Here is a 24,072-nt window from a genome sequence, read left to right on the forward strand (position 1 = left end):
AACCGGTGCGCCATCCTCAAGATATAGTTCTGACGTCGATATGGCGGAGAAGCAAGGGGGAAATATCGAGGGCCACCTTGCAGATCCAGACCACGTGAGTCTCCCCCTCTCCCTTCGCGTTTGCCTCCAATACGGTAACTGATATGCCCAGGCGCAACATGTCCAATCCGACCCTCTGAAATCCGCCGAGTATGAAATTGAACGAGTGCCCACTCATGGAACCACGTCGAGCAGACTCTCCCGCATCGCAACGAGACTGACCTCCCGATCCAAAAAGGAGATGCTCAATCCAGAGCTAGTACCAGTCACCGACCTCGACGCAGGTGTCGTAGGCTGGGAAGGACAAGACGATCCCGATATGCCGCTTAATTTCCCCAGTCGCCGCAAATGGCTCCTCCTTGGACTCATTTCCTCCATCACCCTCATAAGTCCGCTTGCATCCTCGATGTTCGCACCTGGAGTCTCGTTCATGGATGTGGACCTTCACAACACCAACACAACCATCAGCGCTCTGACAGTCAGTATCTTCGTTCTTGGCTACGTGGTCGGTCCGCTGTTCTTGTCGCCTCTGTCGGAGATCTATGGCCGCCGGCCAGTACTCTTCGTTGCTAACGCGCTCTTCTGCGTTTGGCAAATCGGTTGTGCTCTTGCTCCCAACATCAGTGCTCTTATCGTGTTCCGTTTCTTTGCGGGAATTGGAGGCTCTGGTTGTTTGACCATTGGAGGAGGCGTCATTGCAGATCTGTTTCGTCGTGAGCAACGTGGGATGGCGACAGCCATCTATGGTGCTGGACCCCTCCTCGGCCCAGTCATTGGCCCAATATGCGGTGGATTTATTGCTGAACGAGCTGGGTGGCGATGTAAGTCTTTTCTGAAAACTCTCCCAGATCTTGAGCTTGTTTAGAATATCTTGCCAGCGCAACAGCTCCCCATCTAGGAATGTTTCTGACTTGTCCAGGGGTATTCTGGGTCCTCCTGATCGCAGCGACACTGACAACAGCTGGCGTCGAGATGCTCAACCGTGAAACTAACCCACGCGTGTTAATCCGGCGGAAGACAGAAGCCCTCCGCGCCAGTCTGAACCGCCCAGAGCTCATATCTGCCTACGATACAGCCGGTGGTGAGCAGAGCAAGGTGACCATCCTCCGAAGTGGCTTGCTCCGGCCCCTCAAGATGCTTTTCCGCTCCCCCATCGTCTTTCTATTGGCCCTGTATATGAGTGTAGTGTACGGCCTTCTTTATCTTCTGTTCACCACCATCACAGGTGTGTTCCAAGGATCCTACGGCTGGCACCCTGAAATCTGCGGTCTGGCATATATCGGCGTCGGTCTCGGTTTCTTCTTAGGCTTAGCCACCGTTGCCAAGATATCAGATGCAACCGTTATCCGAATGACCAAGGCTAATAACGGTGTCTTCGAGCCCGAGATGCGATTACCCGCCTGTGTCATCTTCGCCATGTTCATCCCCATCACCTTCTTCTGGTACGGCTGGGCCGCCGAGTATCACGTCCACTGGATCGTGCCAATCCTAGGATTGATGCCGTTCGGATTCGGCATGATCGGCATCTTCATGCCCATCCAGACCTATCTCATCGACAGCTTCCCAGACTTCGCAGCCTCGGCTCTCGCCGCGCTGACCGCGAGCCGCTCTCTCTTCGGCGCCCTCCTCCCCCTGGCCGCACCGTCCATGTATTCGAAACTGGGCTTAGGATGGGGAAATAGCGTTCTTGGCTTTATTGCTCTCGGGCTAATCCCAGTGCCAGCCTTAATGTTCAAATTCGGCGGCAAGATCCGGAAGAATTACCCCATCCAACTATCGTAATCGGTTTTTCGGCCCCCTAGCGGCAAAGTATTTGATGAGCGATTTCAGCGCGCGAGGCTCACATTTTTGCTCGGATGAGATGCATAATATGAGGGAATGAGAGATACCACTCATATATGGATGAATGGATGGGATTATTGCGGGTGCAGTGTGGAGGCTCTTGTCCTTTTTATACTGTATGGATGGACATGGAAACACAGCATAGATGAACCCATTAATCTTATATCTTAATTTATCAATCGCCATTCCGCACACCGCCATTGAGAGACTGGTCGAAGGTAGTTGGCTAAGTGTCAAACCAGATGGCTGTCATGCCGCAAGCCCGCATCTTCAAGACGAGGAGCGGAGATCTATAAATGTTAACTGGGTTCTCTAACAGACGCATCATCGCAGAAAGATGAAACGAGATAAAGCAACAACGTTGTTCTTCTCGTCAATAAATATGTACTCAGGATCTGTCCCCTTCCTCTCTTTCTTTCTTCCCCCCAACCTCCTTTGTCGTTACCTTATATAAGTCTGTGGCTGCCTGACCACCTACACGGTGGATGCCTGGCTCAAATGGCTGCTCAGATGCATCCGGAAATAGCAGGGAATAACTACGCGCCCCGTCTTCCGCCGTGCCGAGGCCAAGCTTTACCTCCGGGGGGGAAGAAGCTACCCCACACGGAGAAAACATCCCATTATTCCCCTCTTGCTCAACGACTCTCCATCCATCCATCCACCTATTTCCGCACAAAAGGAACAAAAAAAAGAAAAAAAGAAACGTCAACTCCTCTTCTCATCATCAAGAGCCACGAATCATAGAACCCATCAGCTGCGAAAGGACTGTATCAATTTAATTGAGAGTTCCTCGAACCGTTATGCTGCGCCATTCCATCTCGCAAATCTTCTACTCCAACAGCCCACACGAGCAGGAAGCCGAAAGGGAGAACGCTATGATTTCTTCTCTGCAACCTAATAGACCTCATGTATGTCCTCATTTTCTTTCCTCGTCTTTTCACTTAAACTTCCCCATCAATAAAAAAGCCTGCCTGCCTGCCTGCTAACAATCCCATCCTCAGCTACAACCAGCCGCGTCCCCATTCGCCTCTCCCTTAAACCAGCAACCCAGCCACTCATTCTCGTCCGCCACCCCATCATCATCATCATCATCATCATCATCCTTCCCCTCCTCTCCTAACCCTCCTCCTCGGTCGCAAATCGAAGCAATGCCGCCCTCTCTGCCCCTCCGACCGCTGCAGATCCTGCACGATCGAAAAGTGGGGGTGCTGCTAGATGCATCGGTCAGACACCCCGTGTTCTTCACGGATCGCTTGAAGAAATCTCCGAATGGCGTGGGCGATGATGGGTGGACGAGTCCGGTGGCCGCTGGGTATGTGTTTAATGATGATGTGAGGAGGGAGGGTTGGAGCCGGTTGTGAGTTTGGGGAGTGCTGCTGGAAGGAGAGAAGGGGGGTGAAGTATGAATGGGGAGAGTGTACATTATGGCGCTTGGAGTCTTTTTTCCCTTCTTCTGGGGATGGCAGCATCCTTGGATAGGAGATGCATTGCCCGTCATGATACTATGAGTTGTTGAAATACGCCGTCAATGAGCGGAGGTACATATAATAAAATTCTGGGTTGAAGGCTATGGCCTGTGTACAAGAGATGTGCTATAAATACATCGCCTCCGATTGAATTACTAACTCCGGTGGTATAAACTTTGTTTCCTGTTCCCTGAAACCCATATCCTACATATCTTCGCCAATATCTCACCGGCTGTACCTTACTTCCCATGACTGACACATCTGCTCCACCCCGGCAGCCCACATCCGAACCCGACAAACAAGTAGATCAAGAAGATGACCACCACCGTCAGAAGGGCCATGATTCGAACGTTCTTCCACCACATCCGCCTCCTCAGCCCCCTGCTCCTTATGCGGAACTCGTGTGCGCTGCCCCCAAGCCGATCCGTCTTATCGACCAGAAGATCGATCCTCTCGCCCCTCTCAAGCAAGCTCTCAATATTCTGGCTCATAATGCCCCTCACATTATCAATCTCTCCCTGCGCATTCGCAATCGCGTCCTGCTTGCCGCCCTGCGTCGTGCCATACTCCACCATCAGCTTTTTCAACTCCGAATTGAAACTCCCCGCCCCATAACTCTCCATACTTGCGAAGTCATTGCTCTCGACGGGGAAGTTCTCCAAGAAGCGCTTTCGGATCTCGACGAGGAAGCCGAAGGGGATGCGTCGTCCCACCGATGAGTCCGCGATTACGAGATAGGTGAGGCCGCCGGCGGAGGCGTGCGCTGGGGGGTACTCGGAGGGCGCCGAGGCGATGTAGTGGATATAGTTGTTATTGTGCGTGTAGGTTAGCTTCTGGGGCGTCGTATGGGTGATCTTGGGGAGGACGAGAGAGGCGAGTGACGAGCTTTGAGAGGAGGCGGAGGATGTGTGCTCGCTGAGGATGGTGGTGTTATGCGCAATGCAAGAGCTGGCGGTTGTCAGTGAGGCTCTGGGACGGGAATGGGAGGGAACGTCATACTAAAAGAGTGGTGTTGGTGGTGTGGATGAAGAGGCCATTGTTGCGGATCTCTAGGTTCCTCTGGCGTACGGTGGGTTCTTCCGACCTGCGGGTGGTGTAGCAGTTGCTCTGATACTCGGTCCTCCAATGCCCAGTATCTTGAGCATGGGCTGTAGATGTAACTTGGTTGCAGAGTCCAGAGTCCTAGATGTAAGGCCGTCAAACCAGAGTTGTAGTCCGAAGGTGCTGTACCTCGGACGATGATCCCACCAGCAGCCTTGCGGGAACTAATGCATTGATGCCTCAGGCGTCCATAAATTTTCCTCCCAAGGCCCTTCGTGGGATTCATCTACAGCCTCTCCCATATTCCTTTCTCTCTCGATCGTTGTGATGCCCATAGCTACGAGGAGAGCCGGCCGATGTGCTCTCTGTACATTCAGGATCTCGGAATGGCTGGCTCCCGCTGTCCGCAGCCACGATGGGTGCAGGTCCTTCAGTGGGACAGCAAAACCTTGGAGGCAGCCAACACGGGGCTCAAAATTCCTAAGTGTGAGTCCAACACAACCCCTATGGCTGAATATGTACTGATGATAATACTGCCAGGATTTTAATGATGGACCAAGCCAGGACGATGCCGCGAAGCAGACATACGGCAAAGTAAGGGAGCCTCGCAGGTACTCAAAGATATCGGTCACTCCAGTCGCGCGCGCAGTCGGCTACAAAAACATCCTCGAGAAGAAGCTCCCGAAATATAGCCTCTTCGAGAAACTGTTAATGGAACAATATTCGCAGTTGATGAGAAGCTTGTCGAGATGGGATGACGACGCCAGAAGGTCTTGTCATGCCTGGGGTATAAATGACCCGCACCACCTGAAGCTCAAGGGGGCCAGGTTCAAAGAGATGATTGCGAACTGTGTAATACTTGCCAATGAGAAGGATATTACGGATAAGGAGAAGAATCCTCTTTTCTACAAACTCCGCCATGCCTTCATCCATTCTGATGTTGGCGGCCTTGCTGCGGAGATGAAGTATGCCTTTATCAATCTGGTGGTAGGGGAGAATTTTTCGGCTCAAGACGATGCGAATCAGAAAAGATTGGCAGATCTGAGATATCCTATCGAGTGGTACCCAGCTACGAGGATGATGCAGCGGAAGATACATTTGCATGTTGGCCCGACCAATTCTGGGAAAACCTATAACGCCCTACAAAGGCTCGAGGCCGCAGAGAGTGGGATCTATGCTGGACCTCTACGGCTATTGGCCCACGAAGTCTATACGAGGATGAACGCGAAGGGCAAGCCTTGTGCATTGGTGACTGGCGAGGAGCGCCGCTTTCCCGAAGGATTGAACGCAACGATGAGCAGTTGCACAGTTGAAATGGTTCCCCTAAACACCAGGGTCGATGTAGCGGTTATTGATGAAATTCAAATGATGGGCGATATAGATCGTGGCTGGGCTTGGACGCAAGCGCTTCTCGGTGTGATGGCAAAAGAAGTCCATCTCTGTGGTGAGCTTCGCACAATACCTCTGATTAAGGAACTTTGTGCGGCAATGGGAGACAAGCTTGAGATTCACACATACAAGCGGCTCAGCCCTTTGAAGGCTATGCCGAACAGTCTCAATGGCGATCTAAGACAACTTCGGAAGGGCGACGCCATCATCCTGTTTTCTCGGGTCCAAATTCATGCCATGAAGAGGGATATTGAACAGGCGACTGGAAGACGCTGTGCTGTTGTTTATGGGTCACTGCCACCTGAAACTCGGGCTCAGCAGGCCAATCTCTTCAATGATCCTGATAATGATTACGATTTTCTCGTGGCGAGTGATGCTATCGGAATGGGGTTGAATTTGAGCATCAAGCGTGTCATTTTCGAAGCGACTTCGAAACACGATGGCTCTGCATTCAAACAGATGCAAATCTCAGATATCAAACAGATAGCTGGTAGGGCAGGAAGATATAGGACAGTTCGGGATGCCGTTGAAAAAGGACCCAACGACCTCACCGATGGCGAGCCCGCAGATACCAAAGCACCTCTTCAGCTTCGCACATCACGACCCAGTGAAAGCATCGGCTATGTGACAACTCTTGAGAAGTTCGACCTTCCTATCGTCCGTTCGGCCATGGAAACTGAAGTCGAGCCCCTCAAGACCGCCGGTATCTTTCCACCGGCCAGCGTCCTCACACGTTTTGCTTCTTACTTCCCCTCGACAACGCCATTCTCCTATATCCTTCTCCGTCTTCACGAAATTTCCTCTGTCAGTTCACGCTTCCATCTTTGTCGTCTAAGAGAGCAAGTTGACATTGCCGATCTTATCCAACCTTTTCGGCTCAGTATCAGCGATAAGATGATTTTCATGGCCGCTCCAGTTAATCTCCGCGATCCCGGCCTTCCAGCTGTGTTGGTAGAACTCGCAAAATGCGTCGCAGACCAATCATCAGGCCACATTCTCGAGCTCACGACTCTGAAGTTAGAACTTTTGGATATAAACCCAACCGAGTATAGCAAAGGAAGTGCCCAATATCTTAAGGAGACGGAAGCACTTCATAAAGCCATTACATTGTATCTGTGGCTGAGCTATCGATTCACGGGTGTATTCTACAGCCAGCAATTGGCGTTCCATATTAAGGAATTAGTGGAGAAGAAGATTGACGAGTGCCTCGCTCATGTCAACTGGGATCAGGCGAGTAGGGAGAGGAGGAGGCAGCAGAGATTGAAGGTCTTGAGGGAGCAAACCAAGAGGCTGGACGTGGCGGGTCAGGAGAGCAGTAGCGATGTGAGCGAAATTCTCGGAGCTTCCGAGGTGATAATGACGGATACGAGTGAAGGCTTGGAAGATGCTCACGAGATGGAGGACTCGCCTGCCTCTGATGCGGGCGTCCCGGTAACCCCAGATGGAGAGATACCAATGAAGGTGGTTAATGCAGGTCCCCTTTGGGAGAAGGTCCAGCAACACGAAGCCGCTACCCCTTGAAAAAGCTGGGATGTATCATATGTATAACTTATAAGTTTATGCTGTAAATTAATGCATTATAGAGGATCATGGCATGGAGTTTGGGTCGGTTCAGAAGCCGTATATATATATCATTTGTTGATAGAGATTCCTCAATAAAGAACATGCCTACTCAGCCCTAGCAAATCCAGTGATCAAGGGCCCTTTTCCGTATCTATATCTAGGTAGTCTCCTGCAGATACAGTATTGAGCGAAACCCGCGCTTCAAGTATTCGCAGCTATCCAAAACCTTTTAGTTAGCATTTGAACTCTCGAAGTCGAAAGAAAGACGTATCTACATCTAATAGCCACACTGTTTATTTTTCTAAACCGTTCTTCTCCTTTTGTTATCATGACGAAGATGCAGATTCTGTCTAGACGACCACTACGTCTTGCACATATGTATATGTGGCACTCACTCACCCTCCCCGTAATTGTTGTCAGGAGATATATCCATGATTTCTCGGAAATCCAAAGGACTTCTTCTAACTCTTCAAGCGTTCACCTTTCGAAACCCTTTTCTCAATCTCACAAAAGTCAGGTAAGGTAATACAGAACGTAACGGAAGTTCTAGCAATGACTCGCACACGAGTGAGATCATTCACACAGATGGTAGGCAATTTGTTGTTTAGGTGGCTCATGGAGTGGAATTTCTGAGTTTAAATTTGCATGCATTCACGCGTATTTTGGAACATTCATGGTTATTTAGGAGGAGGGGAATCATAGTTGGGTTGTCGAAGTTGCGTATCTGAGTATGAGATAGGTAAGGTAAGGTATATATAGATGCTATCGACGACTTCTTTCTCCTATCCTTCTTTCTCACTACTCCTTTACTTCATAACGAACCAGGCCCAGCCCAACATCTAATACCAGACTTGAAATACCTATTTAACCAATACAAAGCCCAAGCCCACAGATATCATCGCCCTATCATCTACTCACCAAGAGACAGTAAAAAAATACCTACCTCAAAAGAAAAAAAAATGTCAAACTTCAACAACAAACCCCTCCCACCCCTCCCGTTCAACAACCGACCCCTCCCACCCCTCCCGGGCCCCTATCCACAAAGCGGCGGCAGATTCCAACAAGGACCGCTATACATCGTCCCTGATCGCTCCAACGTGCGGCCGCTCACGGCGGCGAACTTGAGACGTGGACAGAGACAATATGGTGCTTATCGGGGACAGCCGATATATACATATAACGATGCAGTGACGAGACCGAGAGTTGAGCGTTGGTTGAATGATATTTATGGTTCGGACCGTTACTTTTAATGGGATGGGATGGGTGGAGAGAGAATGTAAGGTGGAGCAGGTAGTAGTAGTTTTTTTGCTTATATGAATGAATGAATAAACGTTGGTTTAAGAAAACACATCTTTTCACTTTCGAGGTTTGACACTGTGTGTGATATAATTCGGGGTTGGTTTCGGACTCAAGGAGTATCGAATCGCTGACAGACTTGGGTTAACTTAAGTCATGCATCGGATTTATAGGTACTGAAGCTGTTTGTCCTTTCCTACTAGTATTATATCTCTTATTGTACTATACCTTATGTTATACGATAGCAGGACATAGGTAGGTAGGTATCGTAGAGTACCTATACTATGCTTCTCAAAACGAACTGCGAAGACAATGACTTACTTCACCCTACGTCCGAGAGCAGGAGTTGGGAATCCAGAAAAATATCCTTTCAGATTACTCTTACTCTTAGTCCTGGAAACAATAACTACTGTTCTATATAATTGAATAACTTCTCACAAAACGTCTCTCTAATGACTCATAGCTCCCACCACATCTATATAAACTTCCATGCCTCTATCTCCAGGATCCCCAAGTCCTTTTTTTGTACAACACAATTTCCAACACCAACCAACAGACAAACAAACTACCCAGTACCCACCTCTCCAACCCTTCCACCATACCTAGCCAACACTCATATTTATCAAAACATCCTACCAGCGATCCCCCCAAACCCAAACAACATGCCCGGCAGAAACGCCAATCCCCGCTCAAAAAACCTAGACCCATGTCACCCAGACAGCGGCGGTCCATGAAACCGCGGTGTCTACCTCAACTACTTGGCCGGCAACGTCGTCTACCCGCGTAGCTCAGGGCCCCCGTTACCAAAGTCGGCTTCTGGGAGCAGAGAGCTTCCGCCGCGAACTCGCGAAAACTTGGACGTGAGAGGTGTGGTGAGGGATAGATATTCGGGTTTGAGTGTGGGTGAGAGACAAAGGATGGGGATGCGAGAGTGGTTGGAGCGTCATAAATAGGTATTGATATTTTTGGGGGGGAAGGGTGGAGGAGGGGGGGGGGAGATGAGATAGATGGATGGATGGCATGTGCTTAGTTGAACGTTGAGTTTAGAAGTTGACAGAAGAAAAAAAATGATATACGTGTTGATATTCTTAAGAAGAATCGCTATCCATATATGGGCTTTTTTATACAGGGTGATAATACTTCAATTAGAGAGCAAAATCGAAGCTGCAAGAGGATTGATTGCCTACATTGAGTGTGACTGTGTACGAGGTTCGAGGCCACACTCAAGGCCTTATTACATAGTGTTATATCGTTTGTCCTCGGGAACGCTGTATGTGGGATCTGAGGAGCTTTAGGTTGTGTATGAGATACTAACTTCACAACCTTGAAGTGAGGGAAAAAGGTATTTGAAACTGAAAGCGTGACTCGTGATACAAAGCAGATCTCGTACAGTTCTATCCCCAAACCAAGAACGCCAATCTTCCAATGCCGCTAAACCCAAAACCAAAAACCCAGAGATTTCAACCCAATTCCATGTCACGAGACTTTTGCGCCGAGGTTTTGACTCCAGGCTTCATCAGCCCCCTCGTCTTTGCCGGCGGCACCGACAATGAATTCCAGCACCTTGCTGACGCGATCATTGAGGATTCCGGCTCTCCCAATCCTTTCAGTAGGCGTGATACCCCGAGCCTGGAGCCCTGCTACCTTCGCCCTCCAGGCTTTCTCCTCTCTTTGCTTCAAAGCACGATCAACACGCATCGGCATCGCGAGCGTAACTCTCACCAGATGGATCGTCAACCGGGCTCTCCCTACGACATCCAAATATCCTAGGCCCATCAGCCGCTTTTGAACCCTATGAATTCTTCCCAGCTCGACATAAATCAACAAAGCGTACGTTCTCGTCGTTAGGACCAACTCCCGGATCCGTATGAAAGATCGTTCTACATTTATGACCACCTCCTTGGAGACCAGATTCGGGTACCGCACATGTAAGCTGTCCAGCCATCTCCGCACAATAACAAAATCCCCAGTCATAAATTCATGTAATATAGCCTCGACCGCACTGCGGAAGGTGTGCTCGCCGCCCAGGAAAGTGGTTTTATCGGGGAGCTGGGAGGTGGTTGGTTTCGAGGCGCGGTCATAGGTTCGTCGCGCAGAAGGGGATTTCAGGATATCAAATGCGAAGCCTAGTCTCTGAAATGCACTGGAGGAACCTGTTAGATATGCGTGGTATTATCTAGACAGAATGGAGGAGGGGAGGCCTACGTAGTGGATAGAGGATGAAAAGGCGGCCTATCTGGATGGCAGATTTTGGATCTTTCGAGGTAACATCTTCGTAGTTCTGCGGCGGAAGCGGACCTGGACGTCCCCAGGATTTTATATAGCTTCTCCAAATGTCAGTCCTAGGATTCCCAATCATGCGAGGAGGCATACATCTTCCTCGTGGAGTACACCTGCAGCGTTGTTAGAAGCAATCACCACCACATAACAATCACATGTCAGGAGTCGGGCACATACTCTGGATTATGATATCCTTGTCCTCGTGGACGCGGGCGCTCTGTGTCTGATGACTGTCATCAGACATGGCGATGTTACAGAGGCATTAGAGAGAGCAAAAAAGGGGCATATTTTTGAAGATATAATTTTCAAGATATAAAGTTTCATTCAGAGGCACGGAAAAAGGGAAGAAAAGAAAGCCCAGAGGAGGGCGGCAAGTGTGAAGTTTCGATCGGATCTTCACGTGGAAATAAATAGCAATCACATGCTGATGATACAAAGATGACATAAGCAGATGTGCAAAATCCGGGGTCTGGCACTAGACCGCATATAGATAAGTGCACCCTGATATCACTGAAGAGCCTCACGTGTTGATTGCCAACCTTAATCCGGCGATATCAACACCTCGGAGCTCGATCAACAGCTTCACCAGCGACGGCAATGAGAGCCCGGTAACGTTGGAACTGGTCGCCATGGCAGAGCAACAAGATGGCCCCTCCCGAGGGCGCTCTCCCAGTCCTCGGAACTCAGTTCCTGCCGATCCTAGTATCGCGGGATACTCGACCGACAACGCCTCGCGCTCAACGTCTGCCATGACTTCTCCCCTAAGTGCAGACTTCAATATTTCTAGAAATGATTCACCAGATGCCCCCAAGTTTCCCAGTCTTAAAGAATCAGCCCCTCCCGATGTCTCAAAGCACCCAGCATCAGCCGCGGACCACGATGAAGAGGAGGCTTCTGTCCCTCAGCCTTTCCAGCGAAGCACCAGTCCGACTTCAGATACGAAAAGAAATACCGGGGCCGAATACGAGAAGGTTGGCGACCAGGGAGTGTGTAAGATGCACAAATTCTCGCTGTACGAGACGGCGACGAGATATTACATCGTTGGGGCTGATGTGATGGATCGACGGTTCCGCATCTTGAAGATTGATAGGACAGCTGAAATAGGCAGTTTGAACATTGCGGAGGATGAAATTGTGTATACGAAGAAGGAGATGAGTCAATTGCTGAACGCAATTGACGATGGCAATAAGAGCACCGGAGGAATGAAATTACGTTGCAGCACCTGGGGGCTGTTAGGGTTCATACGTTTCACTGGGGCATACTATATGCTCCTGATCACGAAGAGAAGTCAAGTGGCTATGATTGGAGGCCATTTCGTGTACCAAGCTGACGGAACAGAGCTGGTTCCTTTGACCACAGGGGCGAATTCGAGATTCAAGCCAGACGCCAAAAGCAACCCTGAAGAAGCAAGGTTCTTAAGCATTCTCCATAATTTGGACTTGACGAGATCGTTCTATTTCAGCTATTCATACGATATTACGAGAACGTTACAACACAACATTTGTACCGAGCGAGAATTCATCGCCCAAGGTATCCTGTACCCTCATCCTCACGACTACAACTCGATGTTCGTTTGGAATAGCTACTTGCTACAACCCGCAAAGTCTGCTCTCAATAATACTTATGATTGGTGTTTGCCTATCATTCATGGTTATATTGATCAAGCTGCTATTTCGGTATATGGACGCACTGTATACATCACAGTAATAGCGAGGCGATCAAGGTATTTTGCCGGTGCTAGATTCTTGAAACGAGGAGCAAACGATTTGGGCTATGTCGCCAACGACGTGGAGACCGAACAAATAGTCTCTGAAGTTCTCACAACATCATTCCATGCTCCAGGACCAAAGCTCTTTGCTAGTCCAAACTATACTTCATACGTCCAACATCGAGGTAGTATCCCTTTATACTGGACCCAGGATAACACTGGCGTCACACCAAAGCCACCAATTGAACTCAACCTGGTGGACCCATTCTACAGTGCCGCTGCCCTCCATTTCGATAATCTCTTTGAGCGCTATGGTGGACCCATTTATGTACTCAACTTGGTAAAAGCTCGAGAACGAACGCCGCGAGAATCAAAACTATTGCAAGAATTCACAAATGCGATCAATTATCTCAATCAGTTCCTTCCTGCCGACAAGAAAATCATTCACAAGGCATGGGACATGTCTCGTGCCGCAAAGTCGCGTGATCAAGATGTGATAGGCACTCTTGAGAGTATCGCCGAGGAGGTTGTCACAACTACAGGATTTTTCCAGAGCGGCGACGGCCATACAACCCCGTCTTCAGTACAAAATGGCATTGCCCGAACAAACTGTATAGACTGCCTCGACCGAACCAATGCTGCCCAATTCGTGATCGGGAAACGCGCATTGGGCCACCAACTCCACGCCCTTGGAATTATAGGTGACACGTCCATCTCCTATGATACGGATGCCGTAAATATGTTCACACATATGTATCACGACCACGGTGACACGATAGCAGTCCAATATGGGGGCTCCCAGCTTGTCAACACCATGGAAACGTACCGCAAGATCAACCAATGGACGTCGCATTCACGCGACATGGTCGAATCCTTCAAACGTTACTATAATAACTCTTTCCTTGATGGTCAAAGACAAGAAGCCTATAACTTGTTTCTGGGGAATTATATCTGGACGCAGGGTGGGCCGATGCTCTGGGACCTGTCAACAGATTATTATCTGCATCACGCAGATCCCAGAGCCTGGACTTCCAAACGTCGCCGCTCTTACATCAATTGGTACACGCCCGAGTTTCTCGAGCCCAGGAAACTACCAAAATATTCCGCTCCTCGCGGTCTGATTGCTAACAAGCCATTGGGATTTTTCGATGATTATTGGTTAGAATACTACAAACCACTGGCCGTATCATCTCTGGTGAAGGTCTACGCATACCCTGGGAAAATGAACTCTACTCTCCGCTACATACCAGTCCACTCGACGCAAGAAGGGCGATACGATCTCTCGCCTTTCAAAGTACGCACCGAGTCGGACCAAGACGTGCCTGAAAAGAAGAAGAAACCAGCCACCAGAAAAGGCGTCACAATTCTGGAACCCTCAGACCAAGAGCAACCCCATCCAGAAATGGCAATCGAGGATGACGTGTTATCGGTTCATTCAAATACGACGGCTACAACAAAGCGGACTAGTATTCAGCGATGGTTGCAGCCAATCCATGAGACTGCACATAATGTTATAAATTCCACGCACGGTATCATGAAGGAACTGCCAGCACAGAACGCGGAGAATGACAAGGAGAAAGATAAAGAGACGAAGAAGCTGGATAAGTCCAAGGCGGCCCAGTGGACCTTCAGACAGGTTGTGCACGAATCACTAAACCCGTCCGTCTCCGAGCAGGAACAGGAGGATTATGCCCGATATATCTCGCATCCGCAGAACCTGCCCTTGGTGGTGTCCACCGAGGTCTTCCCCGCAGAGGTCGACTCCGAATATCTCGACTATGTCAATGGCAGCTGGCGGGAAGGCGGAGGGATGCTCAGTGGGGATGCGATAAGCGCTGCGGCCGAGGAGGATCTAGCAGAATATACGGACTTCTTGGCGGTAGCAGAAAACCCCTTGACGGTGACGGATGAGGATCTGCCGAAGAAGAGGTATAAGGCGTACAGGAAATGGTTGATGGGGAAGAGCCTGTTTAAGCAGCAGCCTATTGATTAGGCGGGGAATGTCAAACTGGAATTAATTTCTTGGCTTGGATGCATAGATAATGGGGCGATGGACAGATAGATACCCTGATAGTTATTGGAGTTGGAGTTCTTACAAAAGTGCATTGCTCCAGAAACTGGAGATGTTGGAGTGTGGGCTTTGATTCATAATGGCGTACGATATCATATTTTTGCTATTTAGTCATTCATATACATAGTCCCAACTTCCAGAGAGGAACAAATTATATCCGGATTAATTTTGTAAATCCAGATTGAAGACCTAATCCATCCGTGATCAGGCCCCCATAGCAGCCTGGCTAGCTTTTAAACTCCCTACAACCGTAAATGCCAGAACCGGCGAAATAATATACGATATCTACATCATCATCAACGTCAACGTCATTACCTGTAACCATGAAATGCAAGGAAAGGGAAATAAAGGGGACTCACAGTCAACAGTCTCGCGATCTTGTGCTCGTCCTCCTCATCCGCGTCGCTGACCTCTACCATGGCGACGAGTTTCATAGCCGGCGGCCCAGTCGGCATCAGCATCATGGCAAACCATAACATGGGGTCATCTCCAAGCCAGGCCGTCCTACTAGCCAGGAGGTAAATCACAGCGATACTCACGACGGGCCACAGGACGAACCTGACGACCAGGGCGAAGCCGGTGGTCAGCCAGGAGGTGCGGGACTTGGCGTCCTCGGACCTGGGCTGCTGAGTCGAGAGGTACAGCGAGACACCAGCGATGACCACGGGGAGCGGCACGAAGACGCTGCCGATGTTGGACAGTGAGGCCGTGAGCCACGCGGTGAAGATGCCGCCGTCGTCGGTGTCGGCGAAGAAGGCGCGGTGCAGGGCCGGCACGAGGCCGATGATGGCGCCTAGGACGGCGCTGAGCAGCGGCGCGTTGAGGAAATCGTAGAGAAAAAGGAGCCACCAGCGAACGCGGTCGTTGAGGCCGTACCAGCGGCGTTTACTGATGACGAGGAGGGAGAGCCGGCGATCGTCGTAGCGTCCGGCCTTGGGAGTCGAAGAGTGTCTCCGGGAGGGGAAGAAGGAGGTCGATACCACGAGCTGTTGGACTTGTGTAGAATCAGCTCCGAGAAGATGGGTTCGATCCGTCGCCTCGTTGCTGTCTTCCTCTCTTCTTTCTTCATCATCCCCGTCCGCATCGTCAGTCTCGTGGTTCTCCTTGCGATCAGGCGCATGCTCGCTATCGATCAACCGTGGTCCCACTGCGAATGTCAAGCAGGAGCTCACAGTTGCGAAGACTAGAAAGTAACTCTTGGCCCGTTCGATAGCATCGTGCGTGGTCCCGTCCCCTTCCACCAATACGCTCAGGATACCCGTGGCGTGCAAGCTCTGAACCAACAGCAGGGGGTACGACGTAGTGTTATTGAACATGATCGCCACGGTAATCCAGTCGGGCATTCCAAACACCAGATGTGCAAGGCTGCCCACGAGAAAGGACACGAGATGGCAGACGAGAGCCCAGATCAGCACGACCAGATAGCGGGACGCTGAGCCGGCGTGCAGTTCGGCCCCGATCTTGGTGAGCAGCAGCGCGGGCAGGAAGAATCGGACGCAGATCTTGGAGATGGCTTTGGCGGACGCCGCGTCGAGCACTTGGAGCCGCGCGGATAGCGCCCCGTATGAGATGACCAGCAGTACGGAGAGGGAGGCTTGAATGGCGGCCAGGAAGGAGGTTAGGAGGCCTTGTCCTGGTCCTTGTCCTTGTCCCGCCATGGTGCTCATCTGTAGAGCGCTGGCTCTGATGTGCAGTGGCAAACTCCAATATAATTTTTATATACGCAATATGCTGTCCAGGACATGGAAGTGTGGTTTGAGAGTCCCTGGGCGGGATCGAGGTTGAGATGTTGATGTTTGTCGCTGGATGGAGGTGTTCTGGGGGTGTTCTAATATCAAATCCTATTACCAGTTTCGGGTATTTAAGACCGCCAATCATCGTAAAGGGGGGGCATTTCAGACTTGACCACTTCAAGAACACAGAACAACACCCTTATTTAAGATTTATTATTTGCGTCGTCATAATGTCTACCTATGCTACAAACCAAACAATTCGCCAAGCCCAGAATCAGCTTCCACCAACGCGCCCACTTCACCTTGGATATCGCAACCCGTACCGATGACCTGCGTAGCTTCGACAGTCTTAACGAACAATCGTGCCACACCCTTCAATTCCCTTTGCAGATCCTCCGTGCCCGCCTGAGATCCCTCAATGTTCTTCCAACATGCTACCAATGATTTCAAGATGGTAAGGCGATGTGCGGGCTGAGATATTCGAGGCCAGCAGGCTAGAATGACGGACTTTAGTGTGCGGACCACGGTGAGTAGCTGTTTTGGCGAGGATGCGAAAGGATCGGTTAGGAGAGCTGAGAGAATGGGTATGATATCCTATCGTAGAAATTAATCATTCATATTAATCCAGTAATCGGGGCAAGGACGGGTAGAAAATAAACGGTTCAGGGAGACTTGGTTACCTTGAGATGCTTCACGGCATTCACCCCCATCTTCTCAACCAAAACCCCCATCTCACCTATAAGCAGCTCCACGATGCTTGGATGCTCATTGGCATACATATAACCCATCAAAATTCCTTTCCTCATTACCCGGTCGTAGAACTTCATCCGGTCCTGTTGGTTCACCTGTTCCCGCCCCTTTTCCCCTGTCTCCTTGACTCCCCATCTCACATCCCCAAGCACAAACAAAGCCTCATACGCTGGCCCCAATAGTTGGACAGATTCGTCAGCGGGCGTGATACTGGGTAGAAACATCAAAGTTGGCATAACTGCATCATCAAATACTTCGCCCAATCCCGTCTGCTCCAATAATTTCCTGCCGAATTTCGGGAGGAAGGAAGAGAGTATGGATAGGCCGCGTGAGCGTATGGGCGTGCTGGGGTCATCAAGGAGGGTTAACAGGGGTGGGATAAAGAGGTTCCAGCTTTGGCTTATGATTGCTTCCTGTCAAAGGAATTAATTAGGAAGATATTCAGAAAGGTTGGTAACGATGGGAAGGAATAACGGGGGAAATACAGAAGAACTCTCAACCACCCATTCAAATACAGGAATCGAGTAGGGAGAAGTATATTTCCATGGCTTTTGGGCGGGGTCTGACGCATCTGAGACGTTGTACCTCTTTGGTGGGGCGGAGGAGGGCATTGCTTTTCGGCCGGTACTCGTGACCGCCTCGGGTTTGGATTTAGAGAAGAGAGGGCGGACAACCGATTGCAAGAGAAAATCGATGATAAATCCAGAGGCTTCTGTTTGGTGGGAATAAACAGAGAGGATGTTGGTGGCGATGGATCGAGAAGAGCTGCTGGTCCATGTGTCACGTGAGGAGGTGAATGTTATGGCTGAGAGGAGGATTTGAGGGTCATTGATACCGGAGGTGGGCGAAGGGGGCGAGTGGAAGGATAAGAGGACTTGTAGACATTTTAGGCCCTGGAGACCCAGGCGTTGCGTGACTTCGAGAGCCTGCTCGAGGGCACTTTGTGAGTCTGTGAATGATTAGCTTGAAGTTAATCACTTGGAGGCGGACGGTGTACCAGAGGGAATATCATCGCGAGCAATAATACTCCCATCGGGAAGGATCATTTTTGATATCCATGATGCGATGATATCAATGATATTCTCGTCGTCCGCTTCTCGATCTAGCCTGGACGGGTGCTCGAGGCAGCTTCGCAGGACGAGAAAATTCTCCAGCACTCCCTTAAACCAGACATCAGCATGATGTGGATAATGCGATGGGGTTCATTTTAAAGTCAAACTCACAGCCTTGCTCAAGGTCTCATCACTGGCAAGTTCGCTATGGAGCTGTGAGAACGAGTACTTCTCAGGCAGGACTGCGGCTATTAGCATCTGCTTTAAAGTGAACAGCGGACAGACGCACGTTGAGATGGTAGTGTTATGGTGTCAATATCACCGGCATTATTCCTTGCAGCTTCACGAGCCGTGGCAAACATAGTTGTGATGCTTCATGGACATTGTTTGGTGAGGAATTGGTCATTGCTCGACGTTGCTGGTCGTTCGGTTGCAAGAATTTTAGCGCGGAATACCAGGTCCCCCCTTTTCCAACGGACATATAAAGTATATCTGGGGAGCACTAAAGTCACAGGTTGAGTAAAGCACTTGGTAAGATCAGCCCCAAAGAGATTTGCATTTGAGCATTACTTCATTCATCTGTTTTGAGAATATAAATAACTACTTCTTCATGGGTATCTGCAACTCGTCGCTCTTCTTCCTCACCTCCTCAAGCGCCGCCTTCAGATCTTCAGGGCTAGTAGCACCAGGATTTCGTAACTGCCATGCCATACAAATATCTAACGCCCCCTTGGTCCAAACCCCACCCTTCGCATTAAACTCGGCCATAAGCATCTTTCCATCGATCAAAGGCTTCTCGGCCGGAGCGTCCATGATATCCATCGATTCCAAATGGTCGATGAGTCCTTGCCATTCCGAGAGCACCGTGCTGAGTGGAACACCTTGAGAGCCAACACGGCCCATGACCTCTACAAGAAGAGCAAACAAAGCCTGTAATCTCCAATTCCCACCATCCACATTCCACTTCCGAATCCTCATCCCGACAGTGTCACGTTCATGAATAAGTGCCAGGCCCTCAACAACAGCGTTCTTTAGCTCTGTGAGCTGAGCATAATTTTTAAAAGCTCCGTTAACAAGATTGCAGATCTTGCTATTCGCTTTGATTCCTTCTTGTATGACGCGCGTCCCAAATAAAATTGGAGGTTTAGGTCCGGATTGTGGAGGGTTTGGAATTGATGCCCATGGTGCAAGAGCTGCGAGGAGCCAAGAGTTATATTTGGCATCCTCAGAACGGACTAGAGCGTGATATATGGAGCCAGGGGTCTCATTCGCTTTCAGGGCATGCAGACAGTCGTATACAATGCTCCAGTTGTCAGTGCTGGGTACAGGGAAATCTTTGGCTGTTGGATCTGTGAAGATTGTGGAGTAGAGGCCTAGCCTGTCGAAATACTGGAGAGAACTGCGGGGGTCGTTGCCTTCCAAAGATTATTAGTGACGCTATTTCGACGGGGTGCAGAAAACTTACCCTTTAGCATTTTCTCGACCTCAACGCCCACCCTTTCTCTGCTAATCTTTAACTTCAGAGCTTCCATGACAGTAGCGTTGCTCATCCACTTCTCAGACTCTGCATCAATCGTGAAATCCAGACGGCTAGCAAATCTGATCAACCTCAATACCCGTAACGGGTCGTCCTTGAAGGTCTGTTCCGGCTCCATGGGTGTTCTTATCCGTTGAGCCTTCAAGTCCACCAACCCTCCCACGAAATCTTCGACCTCATCACTATGGAGATTGTAGAATAGCGCGTTGATGGTAGCATCCCGTCTGTCAGCATCCTCGATAGCAGTGCCGAATTCCATCTGAGGGTTCCGACTGTCTTCCGAATACGTCTCTTTTCTCAGATTGACAAAGTCCAAGTCAAAGCCAAAAAGCTTGGTTGTTACTGTTTCGAGATGTTTTGATTTCTCTGGCTTTGCAAGAATCTTGTGGAGGCTTCCAATGTCCTCTGGCTCTAGGGAGTGTTTTCTAAGATTCTCTTCGTTCTCTAGGTAATCCTTCATCTTGAGACAGAAGCTGTCGCCAGTCATGACGTTGATGGCGGTATCGATATCATGACTCTCGATGTTGAGAAGCTTGTCACGGACCCATCCTCCTGCAAAACGTAGCTCGATGTTCTCTTTGATCTCCTTGGACTCATCAATGAATCGAGCGACATCAAGGAGAAGGTTTCTCAATTGGGTCTCTCGAGGCGAGAGAGTAATCCTTGTCGTTGCCATCTTTGGCTTCTTAGAAACTTGTGGTTCTGGTGAGTTGGAGGGTTTTCTCTTCATGGGAGGACAGAAAGAAAAGGAGCGGGTGAAGAAGGCTCCAGCTATGACTCTACGCTGAACCAAAGAACGTAGGGACATCAGCTCAAAGACACAGGTGCACTGGCTCTGAGTGAGCTAGAAAGGGTCTTGGGCTACTTAAATCATTCCAAACCTGAAGATGTTGCTGGTAATACAGAGATTGTTCAGGGACCATGAAAATCGAACTTTTTTATACAAGTGCGGAGTCACGTGCAGCTGGAACTTGACTTCAACGCCGAACAACACGGCCAGATACATCGTATGCGCCGGACTTCTGAGGGCGAACAAAGTACGACAGAGTCTTGTTATATGACCCAGGACTTTTCACATTCTAGAGCCACATGCCAGTGATCACCCTTTCGAGAGGACATTCGTTCGTTCAACCACAAATGCTTCGCATATCCAGATCCTGAACAGGTCCCCGATTTACCTCTGGCACTCCTGCTTTCGTACCTCTCTCGGCGCATGGTGTCGCGCAGATCGATGCTGGCAGAGCGACGAAAATACAACCGTCGGTCTTTGGCATAACAATTGGCCTTCATGACACCTCCAAAAAATGACCCGCCTTTCGAGCCACCCGAACCCTCCAGGACGCCCTCCGGGAGGCTCCCCAAGACCAGACTCAGTACAGACACTCAATCCATAGCATCTTCGACATCGACTCTCCCATATCGAAACACTAATGCATCCGTTTCCTCTCTCTTTGCATCCACATCGACGCCTACCGGCTCGAGGTCCTCTTCCCCAAGTGGCACTTCGAGGAAGATTTCGAGTTCTGTCTTTGGCGGCACACCGGGCGAGGGCAACCGGCTCACACCGTCTGATCGGGCAGAAGATCCTCGAAATTTGATACTACATTCTTTCGTGGCGCACATCGCCGTTCATACCTCGATCGATACGAAGGAGCTAGTAAAGGACAAGGGGTTTGATGGGGGGCTGTGGGAATTATTGCGACCTTTTGGAGAAAGGATACAAGGAAGAGTTACGATCAGGGATAGCGTAGGTGCTGGAAAAACCTGGGATGACTTTGCTGTACGATTTGTACAGCTGGGCGATGGCCTCGAACCTCCAGGGGCTGTGCTAGGGTCGCGGAGAAATAGAGAGGAGAAGGTTCTGCCTGGGAATGCGAACAAAACGATACCGGATTCCCTTGCGGCTCAGCGGTCAAGGACTGGAGGTGATATCTCCCATATTGAGAATCTGGTGGACAGACATTTGACACACGCCGAGCAATATCCCACCATGGATGGCGAGGATTACTTGAATTTCAAGGATGTAAAGCCAGGGAATGCGGATACAACATCGCCTTTTTATACTCTCTACCTACGGAGACTACTTTCTGGCCTTCCCCTGGTGCCTCACGAGACATTTTCACATCCCGTGGCATGTATAATTGCCATCAGCTCCCGGAATACAAGTCCAATTGAGACATTACGGAAGCTCTATGATGAATCTAGTCATGGGGATAAACGGTTACCATTGTGGGTAAATAATGACTATCTGAGATATTACGTTCTTGTTCACGACGAAGAACGAGATGATATCACCAAATCCATGGCATTATTTGAACAGATGAAACGTCACTTTGGTTTACACTGCCATCTTCTCCGGCTTAGAAGTAGTCAATGCATTGCATCGGACGACGATAGTGTTCAGATACCTCGTCCGGAGTGGCTGGCAGCACCGGAAGAGATCTCAGAAATCCACAGACGGGAAAGTCAAGAGGACATTGAGGATTCATATCCATGCCTCTACGAATCCGACACTACAGCAATCAAAACCTTCATCCGCGAAATGGTTACCCAGTCCGTGGTTCCATCTATGGAACGAAATGTAGCAACGTGGAACGATCAGATTGCATCCCGAAGGCGAGGAATGGCAGGACGGCTCTTGAAAATTTCGAAGTGGACGGGATTTGGAAGCAGTTCTCGATCATCCTCGTCAAACGGTATGGGCGGCTCAAATAACAACTATGATGCATTGCAAGGCTTCTACCGTCCTGACGCCCCTGAAGCCTTGATGCGGAAATTAGCAGACTATGCTTTCATGCTCCGCGATTGGAAACTGGCACAATCGACCTACGATCTCCTACGGTCCGATTTTAACAACGACAAGGCGTGGAAATACCACGCTGCAGCGAATGAAATGGCCGCTATTTCTACGCTCTTGATCCCACAAGCTATCAACTCCAAGACCCGCGCAGAGACAGTAGATCAGATGCTCGAAACTGCCTCCTACTCCTACATCACTCGCTGCGGGAGCTCATATGGCGCGCTCCGTGCTTTGGCTCTAGGCATGGAGTTACTGCGTCTGAGAGGTGGATCTGCAACGGACGACGCAGCCAGATGGGGCATTAGGCTATTGGACCAGAAACTTGTTGGCGTGGTCGGGGACGCACTGATAAAAGAGCGGATCTCTGCCTGCTATGCATCCAAAGTAGGCTCAGGGTCGGGAAAATGGGGAGCACGAATCCGGAAGAGTGCGCTATGGAGAGTCTTGGCTGCGGACGCATGGCTTACGTTAGGCAAGCCGCAACAGGCCAAACTCTGTCTTGACGATGCGGATGCGAAATACGGGGAGCTGGCCTGGAAAGATGGATTGCAGAGCTGGGAAAACGCGGGCGCGTTCTTAGCAGGCCTTCGGAACGAAGTGACTATGTCTCTTTACCCCGAGTCGGCGATCGAGGGGTCTGGAATGCTCTCAGGGGGAGAGATTGAGACGGAGATTGGCGAGGAGACGTCGGGATTTTCGTCTCAACCCCAGAGAAAGAGCGTGATCGGGGTGCAGGTACCGGTGTTGCCGGACGAGATTGAGGAGGAGAATAGTACTTTGAGCCCGCAGCTTGAATTCGAGTAAAGGGCGGCGGACCCGATGTCCCAGTAGGATTTGAGATAAGCGTAAATGGTGGGAATGAATGAATGCATTGGGGCGGTGTCTGGTGTTGGGCATTTAGGTCTTGACGAAAGATGCGTTCTGAGGTAAAATCTAGGGCTTCTCCTGTCGGCATCTTGAAGAATAATAGATGGAGACCCCTTTTACACCGCAGTGCCAATTCATGTGGGCAGCAGGGATACAGCTATGCAAGCGAAGTTGACTGCACAACGTTACCTTATGCTTCGCTTCATAATATTCACAATTTACATTTACATTACAGCTGTCCACGCCTCACTGCTACTCCGTCATTTACTGCAGGTACCTTATCCTTTATCGATTATCTCTTATCGCTTATCGATAACCATCTGAGGGACCATTCAAAAGGTTTCCCCACCAATTGACCTCGCATCAACAACACCTCCCATCCTGACACCGTGGATCATTCATCATGTCCAACGACAGACCTTGCTAGATATTCTTATCGTCGCATCTGATCCCTTTGACGTACGCTTAAGAGGTTCAGAAACCATTCAGACACGATGCAATGAGCTTCTGCAACCGGGAGACTACCTTATGATTGAAAGCTTCAATCGGGTTAAGGTAACCCTTCTATACCAATATGTCTGCATATAAATAACTGGAAGACAGGTAGTACGCTGCTGCTTACCGATAAAGCTGCTATT

General features: G+C 49.8%; 10 protein-coding genes across 10 annotated transcripts; 5 read left to right on the forward strand and 5 right to left on the reverse strand.

The window, feature by feature from the left end:
- Window positions 1-358: 358 nt before the first annotated feature.
- M430DRAFT_53465 (hypothetical protein) lies at window positions 359-2,197 on the forward strand (the record flags this gene model as incomplete). Its single annotated transcript, XM_024868381.1, has 3 exons — window positions 359-860; window positions 959-1,783; window positions 2,157-2,197. 3 exons carry the CDS (start codon window positions 359-361, stop codon window positions 2,195-2,197), a joined length of 1,368 nt encoding a protein of 455 aa, XP_024718106.1.
- Window positions 2,198-2,517: 320 nt separating this feature from the next.
- On the forward strand, window positions 2,518-3,356 carry M430DRAFT_37066 (hypothetical protein). Its single transcript, XM_024867044.1, has 2 exons — window positions 2,518-2,789; window positions 2,883-3,356. Exons 1-2 carry the CDS (start codon window positions 2,682-2,684, stop codon window positions 3,240-3,242), a joined length of 468 nt encoding a protein of 155 aa, XP_024718107.1. The 5' UTR covers window positions 2,518-2,681; the 3' UTR covers window positions 3,243-3,356.
- M430DRAFT_61298 (hypothetical protein) lies at window positions 3,188-4,554 on the reverse strand. Its single transcript, XM_024868914.1, has 2 exons — window positions 4,347-4,554; window positions 3,188-4,295 (listed from the first exon to the last, which is right to left on the reverse strand). Exons 1-2 carry the CDS (start codon window positions 4,382-4,384, stop codon window positions 3,587-3,589), a joined length of 747 nt encoding a protein of 248 aa, XP_024718108.1. The 5' UTR covers window positions 4,385-4,554; the 3' UTR covers window positions 3,188-3,586.
- Window positions 4,555-4,715: 161 nt separating this feature from the next.
- M430DRAFT_53483 (hypothetical protein) lies at window positions 4,716-7,621 on the forward strand (the record flags this gene model as incomplete). Its single annotated transcript, XM_024868383.1, has 3 exons — window positions 4,716-4,813; window positions 5,159-7,043; window positions 7,574-7,621. 3 exons carry the CDS (start codon window positions 4,716-4,718, stop codon window positions 7,619-7,621), a joined length of 2,031 nt encoding a protein of 676 aa, XP_024718109.1.
- A 2,491-nt stretch (window positions 7,622-10,112) lies between these two features.
- On the reverse strand, window positions 10,113-11,160 carry M430DRAFT_30808 (hypothetical protein; the record flags this gene model as incomplete). The annotated part of the gene is made up of 4 exons (XM_024865979.1): window positions 10,113-10,779; window positions 10,842-10,960; window positions 11,010-11,029; window positions 11,094-11,160. 4 exons carry the CDS (start codon window positions 11,158-11,160, stop codon window positions 10,113-10,115), a joined length of 873 nt encoding a protein of 290 aa, XP_024718110.1.
- A 311-nt stretch (window positions 11,161-11,471) lies between these two features.
- On the forward strand, window positions 11,472-14,861 carry M430DRAFT_37069 (hypothetical protein). Its single transcript, XM_024867045.1, has one exon. The coding sequence runs from the start codon at window positions 11,546-11,548 to the stop codon at window positions 14,615-14,617; it is 3,072 nt and encodes a 1,023-aa protein (XP_024718111.1). The 5' UTR covers window positions 11,472-11,545; the 3' UTR covers window positions 14,618-14,861.
- Window positions 14,862-14,886: 25 nt separating this feature from the next.
- M430DRAFT_127595 (hypothetical protein) lies at window positions 14,887-16,478 on the reverse strand. Its single transcript, XM_024862030.1, has 2 exons — window positions 15,055-16,478; window positions 14,887-14,980 (listed from the first exon to the last, which is right to left on the reverse strand). The coding sequence occupies exons 1-2, from the start codon at window positions 16,360-16,362 to the stop codon at window positions 14,900-14,902; spliced, it is 1,389 nt and encodes a 462-aa protein (XP_024718112.1). The 5' UTR covers window positions 16,363-16,478; the 3' UTR covers window positions 14,887-14,899.
- A 193-nt stretch (window positions 16,479-16,671) lies between these two features.
- Window positions 16,672-18,592, reverse strand: M430DRAFT_30811 (hypothetical protein; the record flags this gene model as incomplete). Its single annotated transcript, XM_024865980.1, has 6 exons — window positions 16,672-17,022; window positions 17,109-17,591; window positions 17,664-18,127; window positions 18,176-18,338; window positions 18,402-18,472; window positions 18,520-18,592. The coding sequence occupies 6 exons, from the start codon at window positions 18,590-18,592 to the stop codon at window positions 16,672-16,674; spliced, it is 1,605 nt and encodes a 534-aa protein (XP_024718113.1).
- Window positions 18,593-18,830: 238 nt separating this feature from the next.
- M430DRAFT_108272 (hypothetical protein) lies at window positions 18,831-20,443 on the reverse strand (the record flags this gene model as incomplete). Its single annotated transcript, XM_024861198.1, has 2 exons — window positions 18,831-19,645; window positions 19,696-20,443. 2 exons carry the CDS (start codon window positions 20,441-20,443, stop codon window positions 18,831-18,833), a joined length of 1,563 nt encoding a protein of 520 aa, XP_024718114.1.
- Window positions 20,444-21,055: 612 nt separating this feature from the next.
- On the forward strand, window positions 21,056-23,371 carry M430DRAFT_53484 (hypothetical protein; the record flags this gene model as incomplete). The annotated part of the gene is made up of 2 exons (XM_024868384.1): window positions 21,056-23,164; window positions 23,303-23,371. The coding sequence occupies 2 exons, from the start codon at window positions 21,056-21,058 to the stop codon at window positions 23,369-23,371; spliced, it is 2,178 nt and encodes a 725-aa protein (XP_024718115.1).
- Between the last annotated feature and the right edge of the window lie 701 nt (window positions 23,372-24,072).

Source organism: Amorphotheca resinae (assembly GCF_003019875.1).
Source record: "Amorphotheca resinae ATCC 22711 unplaced genomic scaffold M430scaffold_11, whole genome shotgun sequence".
Lineage (NCBI taxonomy): Eukaryota > Fungi > Ascomycota > Leotiomycetes > Helotiales > Amorphothecaceae > Amorphotheca > Amorphotheca resinae.